Source organism: Poecilia reticulata, linkage group LG1 (genome assembly GCF_000633615.1).
Source record: "Poecilia reticulata strain Guanapo linkage group LG1, Guppy_female_1.0+MT, whole genome shotgun sequence".
NCBI lineage: Eukaryota > Metazoa > Chordata > Actinopteri > Cyprinodontiformes > Poeciliidae > Poecilia > Poecilia reticulata.
Genome location: NC_024331.1, coordinates 21,879,047 through 21,898,043, shown reverse-complemented (window position 1 = coordinate 21,898,043; position 18,997 = coordinate 21,879,047). Strand labels below are relative to the sequence as shown.

Below are 18,997 nucleotides of genomic sequence, written 5' to 3'. Positions count from 1 at the left end.
GAATTTGGGGCAACAGCTATGAGAGAGAAACAGTAATTCAAGAGGGATTTGGAGGAAGAGGTGAAACGGTGGGATAAAAGAGAGAGATGAGTGCAGCCGTTATTGAAGAGGGTCATCAGGCGAGCTTTATTGGAGGTTCTGTCTCGCCTGAATGGTGCCACAGAGGGCAACATCGAATCAATCACCTCGGTCTCACTCACTTACTCTCCTCCTCTGTCTCCCTTCCTTCCTCATAGCTCTTCTAATATCTTCCTCCACATGTTGTCCCCCCCCTACCCCTCCACCCCCTACACCTCCACCCCCACTGCTTCCCTTTGCCTCTATCCCTCGCATTAGAGGTGATCACTGCCCAGTCAGCCAATCAAATTAACAGTCATCTTCTCGGCTGCGGCGGACCCAAAAGTTTGACCTTTGGAGGGAAATGTCATTTGTAATGGCTGTAATGTCCCTCTACTTACTGCCCCGTGAAGCCAATCACATTCGCACAGACACAGACACACACTTATGCGAGCACCTGCCTGGATGTGCCTCGGCATGACCGCATTTCTATGACATTTGGCCTGTGACTCATTCGTTTGTAGCCTTTATTTAAAATAAAAGTTTACAGCTCTTCTTTGGAAAGTGAACTGCGTTGAGCAGGCAGAGCTCTGGACCCCATTAAAAGTAGTGTTCTTTAACCCTCTGACATGTATTCAGACTGATGGAGTTTGGCTGCAACTCGCTGAAAGTACAGCGTAAAATACTTAGCGTTTTTGACAGCAGCGGTTGATGTAATCTGCCTTTTTACCCTTCTTCCCTCTCCTGAGATGATATCTAAACGAAGAAATCCACTCTGACTTGTAAGGGTGTAACTCTTTTTAAGTTAAACTCCCACTGTTCCTCCATCCCTCTCCCACAGTGTCACGGCTCTCCGTGACCCCACTCTGACCCCCTCTCTCCTGATCCCACATGCATCAGCCTGAGCTGGCTGGTTTTTCTGATGCAGAGAGCAGGCAAAGTTTTGCGAGTCTGAGTCTTAATCGTGAGGAGCACACTACAGCTGATGGAGAATGGCTCATTTCCAATTGCTTCCCTTTCCTGCGCAGGTCGTGGGTGATCGGCGCCATCGCCCTGCTGTGCCTGCTGGGCCTGACCTGGGCATTCGGCCTAATGTACATCAACGAGAGCACCGTGATCATGGCCTACCTCTTTACCATTTTTAACTCCCTGCAGGGCATGTTTATCTTCATCTTCCACTGCATCCTTCAGAAAAAGGTGAGCTGGCGGGAGAGGGAATGTTTGACAGAAGTGAACATATATAGTACAGTCGTGGCCAAAAGTTTTTACATTGAGAAACTCTTTTTTTTTTAATAAACTACACTGCTTCAGTGTAGTCAGAATGTTCTGTCAGGTGTGTCTGTGCAGACATTCTATTGCAAATAGGAATAAGACCAAACAGACCTCTTCAAGGAACTTTATCACTATGTGTGACACATTATAGAGATTAATTACACACAGATGGATGTTTGAACGCTTTGTTTCTGTAAATCATGATTACTTTCCTCTTGCAGGTAATGAAAACATGACATTTAAAATAAAAATTTCACATCAGCCCATTAAAAAAAACACATTTAATTCAAAAATGTGGGCTTAATGAAAAGTGAAATGTTATTTTCAAAAGGTACCTTTTAATCTGACAAACTGACCTCGCCTATTTGAATTTGTTAAATATGACTGTACAAAACTGGGTCCAGAGCAAAGAGACAAGACCAGATTTTATCAATATATATATATTTTTTTGCAAAACATATCCAATTTAATTTTGTTTTTGTAAATAGAGTAAAGGTCTGAAGTTTTGAAGAATCTGTAAATAGTATCAAATATTCCAGTCAAGGTTTGGCAGTTTGATTATTTTCATGTTTTCATGGCAATCTCATTCCAAGGTGATGCAAATGCCATTGGAAATTCTGTTTTCTGTTTTACAAGTTGAATTAAGTTTTCATTACTAAGCTGCTATTGTGTTTTAGCGCAGCTAGTGATGCTTGCAAACCTTTAAAATGAGAAAACATGTAAAACTAAAAAAAAAAATGATTGAGAAATGAATCTATTTTATTAAAAGTTAGCTTAGAAAAAAAGCATTTAGAATGGATCCGTACCCAAAGATTCAGTGTGTTGATCCCTGAGCAACTTAATCACTTTTACCTTTTGCCACGGTGCTTGGAAAACACACCGCCAAACTGCTCCTGGATCACCGGTCAACGTTTCTCCTGCTCTACGGAGAAATGTTTCCGTGTTCCCTAACCTGGAATTGTAGGAAACATTTGCATGAGCAGCTTAACACACAGAACAAAGTAGTTATTTTTTTCGGAAACTTTCAAATTTGCAACTGAATTTTATCTGATCATTTGTTTTACTAACTTGGAGTCAAATCAAGTCACAATAAACACACACTGACTATTGACCATGACTTTACAGCACAAAGTCATAACCCAAAACCTTAAACTTTAGTCATAGAAAGACGTATCAAAAATGCATATATATATATATATATTTTTTTTTTTTTTTTTGATAATGCTTTGATGTCTGAGCTGCAGTTGTAACAGTTGCACACTGATTTTTTTTTCTATTTTACTTTACTCAAATTAACTTCTATCTCTCCTTTTATCTTCAAAAGCGAACTTCTTTTACACTTTCAGTTTGAATGACCTAAAGTACTTTTGAAAGTTGTTAGCAGTTCTTTTTGAAGTTACATGCAACTTCTAGACAGAGCTAAGACATCATGACATCAAATTTTCATGCACATACAGTATATAGTTGTTTTTATATATATATATATATATATGTGTGTGTGTGTGTGTGTGTGTGTATGTGTGTGTGTGTGTGTATGTCCGCGTGTACATGGGATATGGGATCACCTATCCAGAGAGAATGTCCTCAGAGCTGTGCTGAGGTTTTCTTTGGCCCCAGCCCAGCTCAGTTTCTCCCAAGATGCATGGAGCAACTTGGCACGCAGCTGTTCAAACAGAGCATGTGGCAAGACACGTCTGCCAGTCCAACAAGCTTGTTAAAAATCAATTACGGCTTTATTTGTTCTAACTTGATTGGGATCTAAGTGCAGATGCTCTGTGTGTACAAATGCATCAAACGGCTCTCCAAGGAAAGTCTCCTTTTCGGTTGGATACGTGGCTTTTTTTTTTAGGGTTAGTGTTAGCAGAGAAAAGTTTATGAATTTAATCTTTTAATGTCTGCTTTTTATGGGTTGAACGTTTACTCAGGGAGTAGGAGTAAAAGAAGTGTTTATTTTACCCTACTTTGTCAGGAGAAAAAAAAAAAGTTCCTCAATATAATTAAGGGTGAGGTAGCATACTTCAGTCAGTTTAATTATTTTATTTTTTTCACTTTATTGAATTCCCAATTCATTTGTGCTTAGGTGCGCAAAGAGTACGGCAAATGTCTGCGTACTCACTGCTGCAGCGGCAAGAGCGTGGAGACGTCCATCTCCTCCTCCAGTAAGACCACCACCTCACGGACCCCAGGCCGCTACTCCACAGGCTCACAGGTGAGCTTACCTGCCTGCACACCTGGACGCTACAGCACAGCAGACTCGCAGGTGAGGCGGGAGCGCGCCATGAGGGGTTTGGGTCTATCGTTTTTCACTTTCAAATTGTCAAAAAAATTTAACTGTACAGAGCTCTGCAAAACTATTGATACCGCTTAAATTTTCTCACCTCTCATGACATTTCATACACAAGCTTCAGTTTATTTTAATGCTATTTTATGTTACAGACTAGGACAAAAGAGTGCAGAATTTCAAAGTGGAAGATTTTTCTTTTCTTTCTCCCCAAAGTTAACACTTTTTACAACCAGATTGCTGGCTCTACCAGAATTGAAAACTGGTTTTCATATGTGGCGACTGACAGCTTTGCCTCCAGGAATACGTTGATTTAGCACCACTTCCCATCAGTATCCCCCACCACATGGTGCTGCCACCACCATGTGTCTTGGTTGGAATGTTGTGTTCAGGGTATTATTTGTTCTTACAATGTTCTTTCAATGTGTTCTTGCCATGTTTCAATCAAAGCCAGATTTTTTTAAGTGTGTGGAGAAAAATACTGGCGGCAGATTTTCCCTCCAGAACTGTGGATCTGTGCAGATCCTGCAGACTTAACATAGGTCTCTTTGCCGCTTCTCTGATTTCTGTTTTCCTTGTGGAACCTGGCAGTTCAGGTGGACAGCCATGTCTTTGTACTTTATGTGAATTTGCGTAACATGCTTTTATTGATGATGGATTAAATTGTCCTCTGAGATAGCCAAAACTTGAGATTTTTTTTTTTAACGTGGCCTACTTTAAATTGTCCACAGTGTTATGTTTGGCTTGAATGTTGTGTTCCTTGGTCTTTATTATGCTGTTTGTTCAGTGATGTTGCAAGAAAAGCTTTCGAGGCCTTCACAGGATTTATGCAGAGGTTACTTAATACACATGTGGATCTTATTAACAACTAATTGCACTGGATTTTTATCTTGGGCTATCAGACAGCAAGGACCTAAATTAAAATGTTCACTATACTTTTGCCATTTTTAAATGCTCTTTTTTTTCCCCTTAGCATTTTCCTTCCACTATCCTAATTATGCACTTACTTTGGGTTCTTGTGTCATTTAAAATCCCAAAACACATTTAAAATTTGTTGTGGTAAAGTCATAAAATCAGGAGATCTCACAAGATCTGTGAATAGTTTTGCCTAACACTGTGCATCTTAACGCAATTCATTCTAACAGCTGATTTTGAATGGAAATTTTCTTTTGGCGTGAAAGTGAGATAACCCAAACCCCGCCCAACATGGACATTGTTGCTGACATTCAGGTTTACAGAGTGAAAACAAGACTGATGCATGACTTTTTGTCCCTTTCTCGTTGGTTCTTGCTTTGTTTTGCTTTGTTTTTTTCTTTACTGCCTCTCCTGCCCTTGTTTTGCACATCATATTCCACTTTTCTCACCCGATTTCTTCCCCTTTCTGTCATCCTTTCTTTCCTCCCTTCACTCGGCCCCGTCCCCCTCACTCCCTCCCTCCCTCTGTCACAATTGCTTTCTGTTTTTTCGCTCTTGCCTTTGCCCCCATGCCCCGCCGCCCTCACCCCGGTCCCCCAACACTTTCTCTCTCTCTTCGTTTCTCCTCTCCCTCGTGTAGAGTCGCATCAGACGGATGTGGAACGACACTGTGAGGAAACAGGAGTCCTCCTTCATCACTGGAGACATCAACAGCTCCGCCACGCTCAACAGAGGTAACCACGGGATACCTACCATTTGCTTCCACATCACTGTCACTACATCTACTTTACTAATAGCAGGGGGGTTGGAGGCTGCACAGGCTGTCATTTAGCAAAGTGGTAGGAGTCCAAACTTCTGATTATTGTATCCTTGAAGCGAAGATGATGAAGAGAATAAGGTGTAAATATCACTTCCTGTTTTTAATGCAGCTTCTGTGGGTGGTTTGCAGGAAGAAAAGAAAAAGGGGCAGCCTCCTGTCAAAAATAGAACACCAGCCAATTTGCAACCCATTAGAGTGGCAAGCTAGTACTGCAGGGGGTTGGGTGGGGGGCGGGTATCTGCATCGAAAAGGAAGATGTGTGGTGAGGCAATATTGAAAAAGTAAAGTTTGTGTGTGTTTCTTGCTATTGCTTGTCTCTTGATAACTAAATGTTCAGTGCCCTACAGAAGTCTTAATTTCTGAATTAATGTGATAGACCAACACAAAGTAATGTATAATTATGAAGTACAGGGAAACAAATATATATATATATATATATATATATTTTTTTTTTTTTGGCAAGGAGAAGGGTGGGTAACAAATAAAAACTCACAAAAGGAGCATGCATTTGTTTTCATCTGCTCTGAGCCAACACTTTGAAGGAGTGCAATTATAGCTGCAGGTCTGTTGGGGTGTTCCTCTACCTTCTCCCTGTGTATTCGTCACCTCAGATTGCACTAAGAATGTCCTGAACGTCAACTGTGACATCTTCCCGCAAATTCTAATTCACATTTAGGTTCTGGACTTTTTGTTCTAATGCATATTTATGCTAATCTAATCAAAGTCACGTTCATGCATTGGTAGAGTTGCAGTTGTGCCATGCACTTTCCGTTTTTGAGGATGGGAATTGATTAGGTGACTTCTGTGGATAAACCCTTGCACTAGATTTTATTTTGGGGGGTATTGGAGTAAGAAGGATAGAAGATGAATGTTTACCTCCATTTTTTAAATTTTTATTTGCAAGAAAGTTTCATTTGTGAAGGAAAAATGTATTTACATTACTCTGTGTTGGTCTGTGAAACGTTCAGCGTTTCAAAGACATTATTATGTAGTTTACACAGCAATATGCAAATGAATAATTACAGTACACTTAGGTAAATCTAGTTATTTAGATAAGCTGATTGTATTCGATTAGGAGTAGTATAATTAGAAAGCTTTTCAACAAAGGTTTAGCTCATGCAGCTGAAAGTATCACTGACATTTTCAGACATTTTCGGTTTCCTTCACTCCAGCCTAGGACACTATAATGGACCATAGTAGCAAAATCCATAAGCACAACCAGCTTAGGGCTAGTGTAATGAGGCCGTAGACACCTAAATGGCCAGACAGTCTGACACGCACACACTCACTGGAAACACACTCTGCCATTTGTTAGTCTCCAAGTTGAGGGGTGGCCCTCGCTTTCTTCAGGCCACTAATAAGCTGTTAGCATGACAGATGGATACTAAAGCAGGCACGGTGCGTGTCAGCACTTGAATTATCACGCACTTAGTGAGGCTGGGCTTAGGAAACTCACACCTCCTTTCTGCTCTCACTCTTTTAAAGTGCGGTGGACGGAGCTGCTCAGCCAGAACATTTCCAAATGACTAGAAAGGGTGACACAATGAGCGAAGGTGGAATCACTTTCAATTATTTCAGTTCGTCGAAATTTGCGGCTGCAAAGAACTCTTTTAGTTGTTACATTTGGATACTCGCTTTATCTGATAACATTCAGACAACAGTATTACCGAAAGAAAGAAGTAGTTCTTAATAACAACGTAATTATTCCCAGGAGATGTGTGAATTTTTCCAATCAAATATGTTAGAGTAATGGCAGCGGTTGCTGATGAAGACAGAATAAATCCAAGCAAAGATAATTGCATCACCGAGGTAACGTGTAAATTGACAAATAATGTGCGGCCGCACGCCACATAGATTATTGTATAGAAAGAGACAGAAGAAAGGAAAAAAATATATATATTTTTTTTTTATCTCGCCTGCGTTGTTTAAGTCACTTGAAGTCTCTTCTGTGAACTGTCTTGAAATAATCTGAATCAAGTTTTTTCAGACAGTTTTTGAACCGGTCATCTGTGACAGCTGTGAGTCCAGGCTGTATGGATGATTTTCTACATGGTTCATTTCTGCAGGAAATGCATACAGAGCTCATTTAAAGGATACATTATAGGGATAATTTAGCTTGTTCACTGACTTGATACAAACCTCCAAACGTCAAATCCAGCATGTTCCATAACAGACAGATATTTAAGCCGTTATAAAGTAAAGCACAGAAATGTTGCTGCGCTCCTTTGAGCCTTTCTGTCATTTTCAGGCCAGGATCATTTTGATTCCCCCAGTACATGTTACTTTACTTTGAGCTTTAGTTTTATTGAAATATTGAAGCAGGAAATTTTCCGTTGAGACATCCTTACTTTAAGCATCGTTTTTACTTTTTCCCTCTGATTATAGATGAGGATTAACTCATTACCATTTCTCACAAATATTCTATATCACCATATGGGTCAAAATTTTATTGTATTATATTGACAAAAATAAGCTGTTTGCAAAAAGTTGGGTAAAAGAGAGGGCTTACCACGTCAAAGAATTTTTTTTTTTGTTCCAATGAAATATTGATCAAAGCAGAGTAGCCCTATGGGTTAAAGTTAGCTATGGCATAGTATATGCTATACTTAAAATAAAAAAAAAAGTTAAAATGCCTTTGATCCTGCATTTAGTTACAGCAAAAATCCAACCAACCTCCACCTTCAACAGTCAGAGATCTTAAGAAACACAAGCTGAGGAGCAAGAATATTAAAATCTCTGGGATGCTCGCAGCAGATTAAATCCAAACAACCACAGCACTCACTAATGCAAACACTGGTGAGATAAATATTCTTCTGTCATGCCAGAGATTTATATAAAAATCATTTCGATGTTTTAGTGTCTCTGTTAGCCGTAAGACAAATACTCACTTACAGGTTGAGCTTGCGAGCCAGTTGTTGTTCAGTATGAAAAGAAATTGATTTCGGCCAGTCAAGATCATTTATATTCCGTGTTATTTTTTTTATAAATGCAGTGTCTTAATGTATACATGATTTGTCTTGTAGCAAAGGAAAAAAAAAAAAGCACATATTTTGTGACCCTTTTGTCCATTAGCTATGGTGTATTTATGCGTCTCTGCTGAAGCGTGTTGAACTGCAGCACAGCCTGCTCTGAGCTCTGCCACGCTCTCGTTGTCTCTCTGTCTCCCATCCCCTCTCCTCACTCAGCCTGTACGCATCGGCTGCAAGAATGACTTGTCAAGCTTTTTCTCGGCTTTCTCCCTAAACAGTGTTTGCTCGTTTGATTCACGTGTCCTCTTCTCTCCCTCTTTCTTCCAAACACACACTCGCTCTCCATCTCACTCTCCCGTCTTTTTTCTCTCCTCCTCTTCTTGCTCACTTCCACTCTGCAACGGCTACACGCTCTGTCCTTTAACCTCTGTCTTCCACTCTGCTTCGTTTTTTTTACTCGACTGCTTTTCTCTCTCTTTTTTTTTTCTCTCTTGCCTTGGCTGTTGCTCTTCCTCTCTCTTTCTCTATCTGCCTGTACCAGGAGCCATGGCTAATCATCTTATAACTAATGCTCTCCTTCGTCCCCATGGTACTAACAATCCTTATAACACTCTCCTGGGGGACTCGGCAGTCTATAACAACCCAGCCGTGGGCATGTACAACACCCAAGGTGTGCCTAATGTTCCTATTATCAATGTTCAACTTTTAAAAGTACTGTTACAGTTTTGTATACCTTTTTTTTTTTTTTTTGCATGGCTATCTTATTTAAAAGCATTTAAGAACTTAACTTATGGTTCTGATGTGAGCTGAAGAATGGCACTGTAACTTACTTGCATGCATACTGTATAATTGTGATTGTGTGACTTCACCAATGTAGTTGCAGACTGACATTATCTTTTAGAAGCTGCTAGAGGTCTTAAACGGAGACAAGATTGGTTGTACGAAGTAGAATAATTGAAAATTGCGTCCAGCTGGCTGTAAATGAGAAGGTTCAAAAGCAAATCCTCCCCAAGTAAATCATTTTCTGAATTCTTTGCTTTTGTGTGAGACGGCCGTTTATATATTTTTTTTCTCTCAGCCAAACTACAGTACTGTTAGAAAGTTTTGCCCATGACATACTTTTTTGTTGCATCTAAATGTTTCAGATCTTCAAACATATCAGATAAATATAACAAAGAAAAACAGGAAGCAGTTTCCAAAAGATGATTAATTTTTTTTCAGGTGGACAGAGTTATCTAAATCAACCTGGCTCTTTGTGAAAATGCAGTTTCCTCCCTTATTAAATAATTGTTTTTTTCATGCCTTTTTTGAAAACACAAATAAAAACAATCTCAAAATATAAAGTAGGCTAAGATCACAACACCACAAATTGAGACATTTTTGTCTGAGCTACATCTTTAAAATTATGTTCAGTAGTCATGCAAAATAAAATTAACTTAAAAAAATTAAAAATAATAATTTATGCGCTTAAAAGAATTTATGTGAAATAAAAAATAAAAAAAACATCCTTCAAGGCATTAAGGCATGGTCTTAATGCCTTGTCTCTTACCACAATAAAAAAAATAAAAATTATGGTCAACATCTATCTGTCTAGAACGGATTACAAAGACATTTCTAAGTCTTTAGCACTCCAGTGAACCATCGCAACAGTCAGATTTTTCTATTGAAAAAAGCACAAGGGTGGAAAACTCTTCACCGAGTGGCCGGTCACCCAAACTTACTTCAAGAGCATATCAACAACTCATCCAAGAGTTCCTGCAAAAAAAAAAAAACTGAGCCCAGCATTAGGTACTGCAGGTCTTGCTAACGCTAAAGTCAGAGTTTATCATTCATCATGGAGTAAGTTACCAGTTTGGGTCGTCAGCATCTTGAAACACAAAGTTTTCTTTATATTTTTAATATGAACGACATGATCTCTATCAACCAGGTTTTAAATTTCTCCAATGCGACTGAATGAAAACGATTCCAAAAAGGAAGAGTTGGCCAAAATTCCCCCCGTAGTGATGTAAAAGACACATTGTCAGCACTGGCAGAATGCATTATGGCTGTTGCTGCCACCTCTGGTGACAGTAGCGGAAATTAGTTTTAGATGGTAATTACTGTCACGTAGAGCCAGATTGATTTACATAGCTTTTTAATGTAGTCAGAGACCAAACAACTCCTGACAGTACAAGTTTGCCAGCAAGTAGCACTTCCTGCTGTAATCTAATGTTTTGTAATTGTTCTGCTTTTGGAACTTTATGGAGCCTGAAAAAAGCAAGAAAGATGTACTTTGTTTAAAACAATAGTAGCAACATCAACACCTCTCATACAAACGTAATGAGCAAAAATGTGTCTCAAAACCACAGGATGAGTTCTGGGTGTTCATTGTTCTGGATAGTAATATATTCACTTTTGAATTGGCCCTGCTTTAATAAGCAATTAGCTTTAACTCTGAGGCTCAAAACTAAGATGACTCTGACCTTTATCCTCTGCAGATAAGAGACACAGAACTCAATTATAACTTAATGGAAGATAAAAAAAAAAAAAGAAATATCACTTTATATATCCTGGTGTAACCTCGATTTTTATGTGCATGTTCCGTTATTGCAGCTTTTTGCTTTGAATGTTGCTTTGCATGCTTTGTGTCAGGCTCATGTACATTTATGCAATTGTTTCAGTTTTAACTGTCATTTTTGTGATGTTTTCTTTTTTTTTATTTTTTTTTATGTTTTTATCTGTGTGAACAAAGGTTAACCTTTGTGAAAGCAGCCAGTCAAATATTAGGGAATACTACAGAATTGACAATCAAAAAAACATCTCATTTTGAACTATTGCTCTTGTTTAATTGACTCACACATTTGTTTCTTTCCTCTCTTCCCCCTCATGCCGTCCATTAGCACCTTACCGAGACACAAGTACGTTGTTAACTACTGCTGAACTCTTAAGCAGTAACTTTGTTTATTCCCTTTTGATGCTTTTAGAGCTGTCTTAAGAAAACTTTATGTACATAATTCTTCACAATGTTTTTTTTTCCAAAACACTCATTACATCATGTCATACTCATAGGTCATTTGGATTATTTTCATAGAAATCTAAAGTCCAATTACCTTTGAAAATACAATTAGTTTAAAATATGCATTTAATGCATACATTTATTTCACTATTGTTACTCAGATGCATTACATTCGAAGTATATTTCGCATTTTTTTCCCATTAAATATACATGAAAACATTTTTGGATATTGCTGTAAAGCTCTGACTTTTTAATTAGTTTTACATGAAGAGCTCACTTTAACTGCTAAAATGACTTGTGAAGCTTCTCAGACATGAATACATGAAGCATTCAAGCGATTGGGGTTCTGTTGTCATTTTATTTATGCATTCTAACACGTCTTTTTTAAAATTTTTTATTATTATTATTCTTTGCTCCTCAGAGGGCATCCTGAACAATGCCAGAGACGCGAGTGTCATGGATACGCTCCCTCTTAACGGTAACCATCCCAACAACTTCAGCATGGCCAGCAGCGAGTACTTGAGCGACTGCGTTCAGATCCTGGATCGAAGCGGCGGCTACGGCACCCACAGCAACCACAAGGAGACGACCTTGGAGAAGAAGATCCTCAAGGAGCTGACGTCCAACTACATCCCCCCTTATCTCAACAACCACGAGAGAGCCACCACTGAGCGCAGTCACAACCTGATGAACAAGCTGGTCAACAGCAATATGGCCAACGGAGGTAACTGGTTTCATTTTTTTTTTTTTTTTTTTGCAGTTGTGTAACTGTTTTAGGTTTTGCTCTCCGTAGAGCCCAGGAGCTTCTGAAACCAGCAAAACAACATTTAAACAATCTTTCTCCTGTCCAACACTATGCACAAACACAAATGTTTAAAGCACAACTAAGAAATCCCACTCTTAGTTACAGGCTTATGGAAAAAGGAAATACCATGTTACAGATGAAATATTTCAAAATTAGCTGTAGTTTGGAGCAGCTTCGGTTTCTCTGTCTTCATCATGCCTGAATCTCCTTCATATATTGGTAAGATTTGTTTAAAACTGTTTTCAGATATCTAAACATTCCACAGCTCTAAGCACCCTTTATTTTATAACACATTAAGCATTAACTTTGATGTGTGGTACCTAGCAACTGAAATAATTGCAAAATGATAAATGGTCACAGAGAGGAAAATAAGTATTTGAATTTTTTTTTTGCAATTTTGCAACTTCTCTCGCTTAGAAATCATGGAAGGGGTCTGAAATTTTCATCTTAGGTGCATGTCCACTGTGAGAGACATAATCTAAAAAAAAAAAAATTGGAAATCACAATGTATGATTTCTTTAAATATTTATTTGCTTTATTTAATTTAAATGCTGCGGTTTCACTGAAAACCAGCTCTGTGTAATCAGGGGACTAGCTGAGTGGAAAAAGAAAGGATAGAATGCAACCTGTTGCAATTTTTTTTTACAAAAATATTAAAAGAAATTCAATGCTAACTGTTCAAACAGCAATGTACACACACATTATAATGGATGAGATTATATTGCAGAAATATGTGGCAATGTATATACATTTCCTAGATAGAAATGTAAGTTGTAAGTCAGAAAGATATTTATTTCAAAGTAGAAATTATTGAGCCGTCTCTTAACATTTCATTATATTTTTCTATAATAGGCTGATTTTTAGTAGATTTTAAAAGTGTATTTTTCTTCCTGCTCTTTCAGGGAGCATGGCTGGGGGAAGCAGCAGCTCCAGCAGTGGAGTGAGTGGCTGTGTGGGCAGCAGTAAAGAGGACAACAGTCCAATAGTGCTGGACAACCCCGCCGCCTTCCCCCACGAGGAGAACCTGGGTTTGGAGATCATCCGAGAGGAGTCCAACGCACCCCTCCTGCCGCCGCGGCCCCCGCCACCGGACAGCCACCCGCCCCCTCCGCCTCCTCTTCACAGCTTCTCCCGGCAGCGGCGCATTGCCCAGGAGCCCAGCGAGAGCTTCTTCCCCCTGCTGACCAATGAGCACACCGACGAGCACACGCATTCGCCGAACCACAGAGACTCGCTCTACACGAGCATGCCGGTTTTGACGGACCTCCCCGACGGGCAGATGAACGGGCTGACGGATGGAGAGGAGGACAGCTCTGGGGAGCTCCAGCCCTGTAAGAGTGCCACGGCTCCAGAGCTGGATGATGTATACTATAAGAGCATGCCCAACTTAGGCTCCAGGAATCACCTTCACGAGCTGCAGAACTACTACCACATGGGCCGCGGGGGAAGCGACGGGTATATGGTGTCCGGGAGCAAGGAGGAGTCCGATTCGTCTCCAGAGGAGCCGCCAGTGGACCCTTCTCATCTGGTCACCAGTCTATAGAGCCAGCTGAGTCCTTTATCCCTCCTAAACCCCGTTTGACTCTTTCAAAGTTCAAGTGATATCATTCTGTGTTGCCGACTGACAGACGGAGCTGACCTAACCCTGGATTCATACACTGTGTGACACGACAATTGTTTCTGACAATATGGCTGATGAGTCACTGGTCAAAAAAAAACAAAAGAAACTGGTCAAATCAGAAAACGTGTTGTCATAAATGGTGCAAACTGAAAAGGGTGAGTCCCAAAGACAATCGAGCAGGAATGGAAAGTTCAACTCGAAACGGGGAGGTGGGCTCTGCAATTATGTATCTGTGACTTTAATTTGGAAACTTGGACTGATTGTAGCCCCGCAAGATTCCCCCCCCGGTATGGACCTCTAGCAGATCCTAGCAAATAGTTTCCACTGACACCTCTACGTTGGCACGAGCCCTGGTTATTGGAGCTGCGTGTGTGTCTGTCTCTCTGTCAAAACTCTTATTCCGAGAGGGTAGAGCAGGACCTTCACTGATAAACTTTCCCCAAAGAGGCGTCACGATCCTGCCAGTCGAGTGAAGGATGTATTATATATGCCCTCACTAATGATCGTCCACGACAAAACCCATATCATTCTGGCAGTTCAGCTGCGCCCATGTCACAACGATGTTCCAATCTCTCTTCCTGTTCAAATCTGCTAAAACTGGAGTTGCGTATGGGCTGGTGTAACATTCCTACGAGCCGTAGTGGCTACAGAAAACAAAGACGGAATATAATATTACAAATGAATGAACCAAGGAGGGGTCGAGGGGAAAAATAGGGTTTCATCGATTCTTCGCTCTTCTGTAAAGGTTTTTCATCATCAGAAGGATTGGTGAGAAACCAGAAGCTGTTTATGTATTGTACAGAATAAAATAAAAGATACAAATGTTGCAAGTCTTTTATTTTTGGATTTTACGTTGCAAACTTTGTGTCTCTGGGACTGTTCCTAAGTGTCACAATGAAATATATTCTGGTCACGGACTGACCTCAGAAGGAGCAAGGAACAATCTTTTCGTGTCATTCTTTCGTAAATACGACAAAGCACTCCTCAATTAATATGCATTTACCCTACGCACACGACATTCTGGTTTTTTTTTGTTGGTTTTTTTATAGCAACGGCACTGTCACATTTTTGCAAATCAGTTTTTACTGTATGCTTTACCACTGTGTAGATGTAAAACTGGATGGAGACAATGAAGTGATAAAGGAGGAGGAGGTACCTTTTAGGGGAGCTGCGTTGCTGGTGGAGGAGCTTGGATTAGAAGTATAAAGATGGACCTAACAGACTGCGATAGTAACACTAGGATGCTTTATGAAATATGTCATTTCTATTGCCAAGTTTTTTATCCGACATACATTGTTGCCCTGTTTTAAAATGGATAAAAGCTGTCGTCGTCTGAGCTACCGTAAAAGCAGGTGAGGTGCCACGATTCCAGCTGGACCATGCACACGACGGCTCCTTCCAAAATCCCAGAAAGCCGATGTTTACTGACTAAAAGGGGGGAGGGGAAATCTTATGTGTATGAAGTGTAGCTTGCACATGTATCCCACAAACTCCCTTCATTTCTGCCCCAGAAGAGAAATTATTTATTTATCTGTTTATTGGTTTATAAAGAAGGCTAAACAAGCTCAGAGGGAAGGAGGCTGGCTTCAGGGAAGAACGGATTTAATGCGGCACTGGGTTTGTTTGTTTGTTTGTTTGTTTGTTTTTTTGGGTTTGTTTGTTTCTTTTTAAGTTATTACGATCATGATTATTATTACAATATTACTGATAATTATTTATTCTTTTTGTATGGGTTCCAAGTTGAATGATCTCATAACTAATATTTGTTGTAACAGTGAAAGTTGTTTGCCAACAAATAAATTACTGACATAGCTTTGAGTTTCTCTGTGTCTTGGGTCCTTTTATCGTTTATGTAGAACTTAATTTCAAACATTAAAGAAACCCATCAGTGTTTTTTTTTTTTTCCATGACCATTGTGAGTCAAAGCTGTAAGTATTTTGTGGTGTGCTTTTTAAATATATTGCTACCCTCTCCCAGCTTTTAGCTTATATAAACAGCCTATATATTTCAAAATCTATTGAGTGCCTTAAATGAGCGTTCCTCGTGGCAAGACATAATCAGATTAAGCAACTTATTCTAGAAGCATTTTGCAGTCCTAGAGGTATATATGCATGCGGCAGATTTGCATTGTGTAACATCTATTTATAAACGATTTACATATGATGAAATAAATTCACAAAATTCTTTCCAGAGTTGTATAAAAGCAATTGAACTTAGTGCATGACGCATGATGGCCACCCAGGACAAAAGTAGAGGCTTCCTGGATCAATGCGAGTTCTTGAAGACTTTATTTTTATGGGAGCAATTTATGTGATGAGGAAGTTATGAAACATGTAGCTTGCAAACTTTAATGAACTGCCCAGATATTTCTAAGAACTCTGTGGAAAGCTAGTCTGCCACAGAGTCGGGTCTCTGATTCTGACCAGCTTTGCTGCTCAGATGCATCATGATTTCAGTCCCCCTGCACCCCCAATTACTTTCACACCAACCTGCTTCATATTTGCATGGTGACAGTGAATGGAAGCACCTGAAAGTCTAATTTCTCTACAGGTAATAGTAATGTTTTACTCACAAGGCTTTACCACACTATGGAGATCTCTCAAAACGTTTTTTTCCTAAGACAATGTCTGTCTGATGACACTCAAACTCCAGAGCCATCTTTAGTCATATACTGAATGTCACCTGCAGGTGTAAATGGTAACACACCACTGGACAGTAGTCATTTATTATTTAATTTAATAAAGCAAAAACAAATAAAAAAAAAAGTCTCATTTGCTGTAAGAAACTGTATGCAGACAAAAAACAAAAAAAACTAAATCACAAAACTTCTGGTCACCTTGATGGTCAGTCTGCTGACTAATTCTATAGCAATTTGTTGTAACCGCGGCTTGAACAGTGTTGGTTTCTAATCCCTCGGCTTTCAGTATCTTTCTCCCTTGATACTAAGACTGATTGAGTCATAATCCCTCTTGCAGAGAAACCATGTTTTCATTAACCTCAACGTTTCTTTTTTTTTTTTCTGCATAGCAGGATTTTTGAGGAAAGAGTGGTTTGGTCACGCTTACAGTTGAAATCAGAAGTTTACATACACCAAAAAAAAAAAAGAAGAAGAAACACACACTTTTGTTACATCAGACCAAACATGTCCTGTACTAGAACTGCTACATTTATTTCTATTTGCTAAATGCCACTGAAAGAATTTGTCAGAAATGTATGTATTATGTCATCAAAATCAAAAGTTTACATATAAGAGGAGATAGAAAAGTAAACTTTATTAAAAGATTCAGCTGTCTTGTCCTTTAAAAGAAAAAATATTGTAATATCTCTTTGGGTAAATGAGAAAATGGAAAATATACTTTCAAAGATAACAGTAAAATGGTCCGACAGGGTAAACAAAACAATTGTAACTGTTAAACAGTGATAGACTCATATTATCTAAGTCTGCTAATTATTGAGGGGATGTTCATTCAAAATGTGTTTTTACTTCAAGCTTCCGTGGCTCTGCATCATTGAGTGTTTTATGTGACAAAACATTCCTTAATGATACTTAAACAAACTAAAAATACACTTTCCATTTTTTGCTGACACTGCTGTCAGCTTGTTAAGCAAATTACAAACAGTGCTCTCATTGTATTGTAGCAAATTGTATCAAATTGTATGGGTATTCTTTTGACATCTAAATGAAACCAGATACTCACACACATTGTGTAAAAAGACAAATAACCTTTTGGATTTTGGTTTCCTTTTTTTAAACTCAACAGCTGGACATTTCTGTAGAATTTGGTCGAATTGCTGGTTAAACTGTTTTATTTTGACAAAATGCTTCAGATGTCCAAATGTCACAATAGTTTTCTGGAATTGTGGCCCATTTGTTGCCACCCTTGTTCGCACACAACTTTTCAGTTCTGCAAAGAAATGTTCTACTGCGCTGAGATCTACACTTTCTTTTAGTCACTTTAAAAATTACTTGTTTGTGCTATGTTTAAAGTGATCATCCATTTGGAAAAACCATTTAAGTCACAGGGTTGTGTAGAGAGGATGCAGGTTGTTGAAAAATTACTCTATTAACTTAGCAAAATACACAAAACCAAAAACGGACAAAAATCAAAGAGCAGGGAAAAACTACTGCTATATGCTGGAGATAACAATATAATCTGATCCTGAACTAAACAGGGAAATAAGCAAAAGAAAATATTTTCTTTAAGAACTAAGTTATATAAAGAACTATAACTGAAGACTGTGACCAAGATCTGAAAATGGTAGGATCTTGGGTTGTTTTGTGTTTTTCTGGGTTTTTAGTTTGGTTTATTTGTTGTCTGTTGTCCTTACTTATTCTCTGACCAGATCAATCTCATTTTAGTTCTTCTTTTTTTCATGGCGGTTGGCAAGCAACGTATTGATGTGACATCGTTTTAATTATTTTGGTAAGATTATGTTATTAATTTCTTGTATTTGGTTATTCTTACTTAAATTTGTTTCTGTCATTTCTCTCTCTCTTCCTCAGCCTGCGTCTGCTCTCCCCACACAGCTGCACTCAATTAGCAATCAGTCCCGGTCCATTGTTCCACCAGTACTCCCAGTACTCCACCACCTCTCTGTCTCTCACTCCTTGCTGGTTCCTCTTGTTCGCTTCATGTCACCTGGTTTCTGTCGCATGAATACATGCGAAAAACCAAGGAACTTAAAGCTAATCTAGGCGATATCTTGAGATGTTTTTTTAAGTATGTCTACACTCCGAATGACTGCAAAACACACCAGTCCCTCTTGCATCACAGGACATATTTTGCATTTGGAGTAATAGCTCCTTCTTTGTTGAGAGGCCTTTCAGTGCATGTCAAGGATAAAACATTTTTCACTTTGGCTAGTGACGTTGTCTTACTAGCTTGAGCTAGCGTGTTCAACAGGTGTTTTTCGTTGCTCCAGGGTTTATTCAAGCATTTTGCACCAAGACACACTTTATCTCTGAGCCCCCAGACTCGTCTCCTTCACGGATGCTGTGATGGGTAGACATTCCCGTGGTAATTATACTTTTGTATAATTGATTAAACAGATTGACACCTGTAGGCGTGTGGAAGTTACACCTAAGGATGAAACAGACATAAGGAGGTACGCAATTTTGTTTCCTGCTGTCTTGCATGGTGTTTTACATGGTGTCACACAAGGAAGCATCCCTTTGACGTCTTGCCCTAGCAATAGGGGAGTGGGGCGTGGAGGTTCATTTGTTTTAGGAAATAGAAACATAAATCAGGAAAGGTTTAGGCT

At 39.2% G+C, this 18,997-nt stretch overlaps 1 protein-coding gene across 8 annotated transcripts in view; it reads left to right on the top strand.

Annotated features, from left to right (window-relative positions):
* The window catches only part of adgrl3.1 (adhesion G protein-coupled receptor L3.1), a 161,387-nt gene extending 145,834 nt beyond the window's left edge, over positions 1 to 15,553 (top strand). For 2 of the 8 annotated variants that reach the window (XM_008416710.2, XM_008416701.2), the window contains exons 20-26: positions 1,086 to 1,254; positions 3,410 to 3,589; positions 5,166 to 5,259; positions 8,856 to 8,984; positions 11,194 to 11,211; positions 11,731 to 12,033; positions 13,017 to 15,553. In XM_008416710.2, the coding sequence (XP_008414932.1) occupies positions 1,086 to 1,254; positions 3,410 to 3,589; positions 5,166 to 5,259; positions 8,856 to 8,984; positions 11,194 to 11,211; positions 11,731 to 12,033; positions 13,017 to 13,657 (1,534 nt within the window). In that variant the 3' untranslated portion in view covers positions 13,658 to 15,553. The remainder of the gene's footprint in view (positions 1 to 1,085; positions 1,255 to 3,409; positions 3,590 to 5,165; positions 5,260 to 8,855; positions 8,985 to 11,193; positions 11,212 to 11,730; positions 12,034 to 13,016) is intronic. The other 6 variants (XM_008416793.2, XM_008416726.2, XM_008416733.2 and 3 more) reach the window with 5 other exon arrangements.
* The last annotated feature ends 3,444 nt before the right edge of the window (positions 15,554 to 18,997 follow it).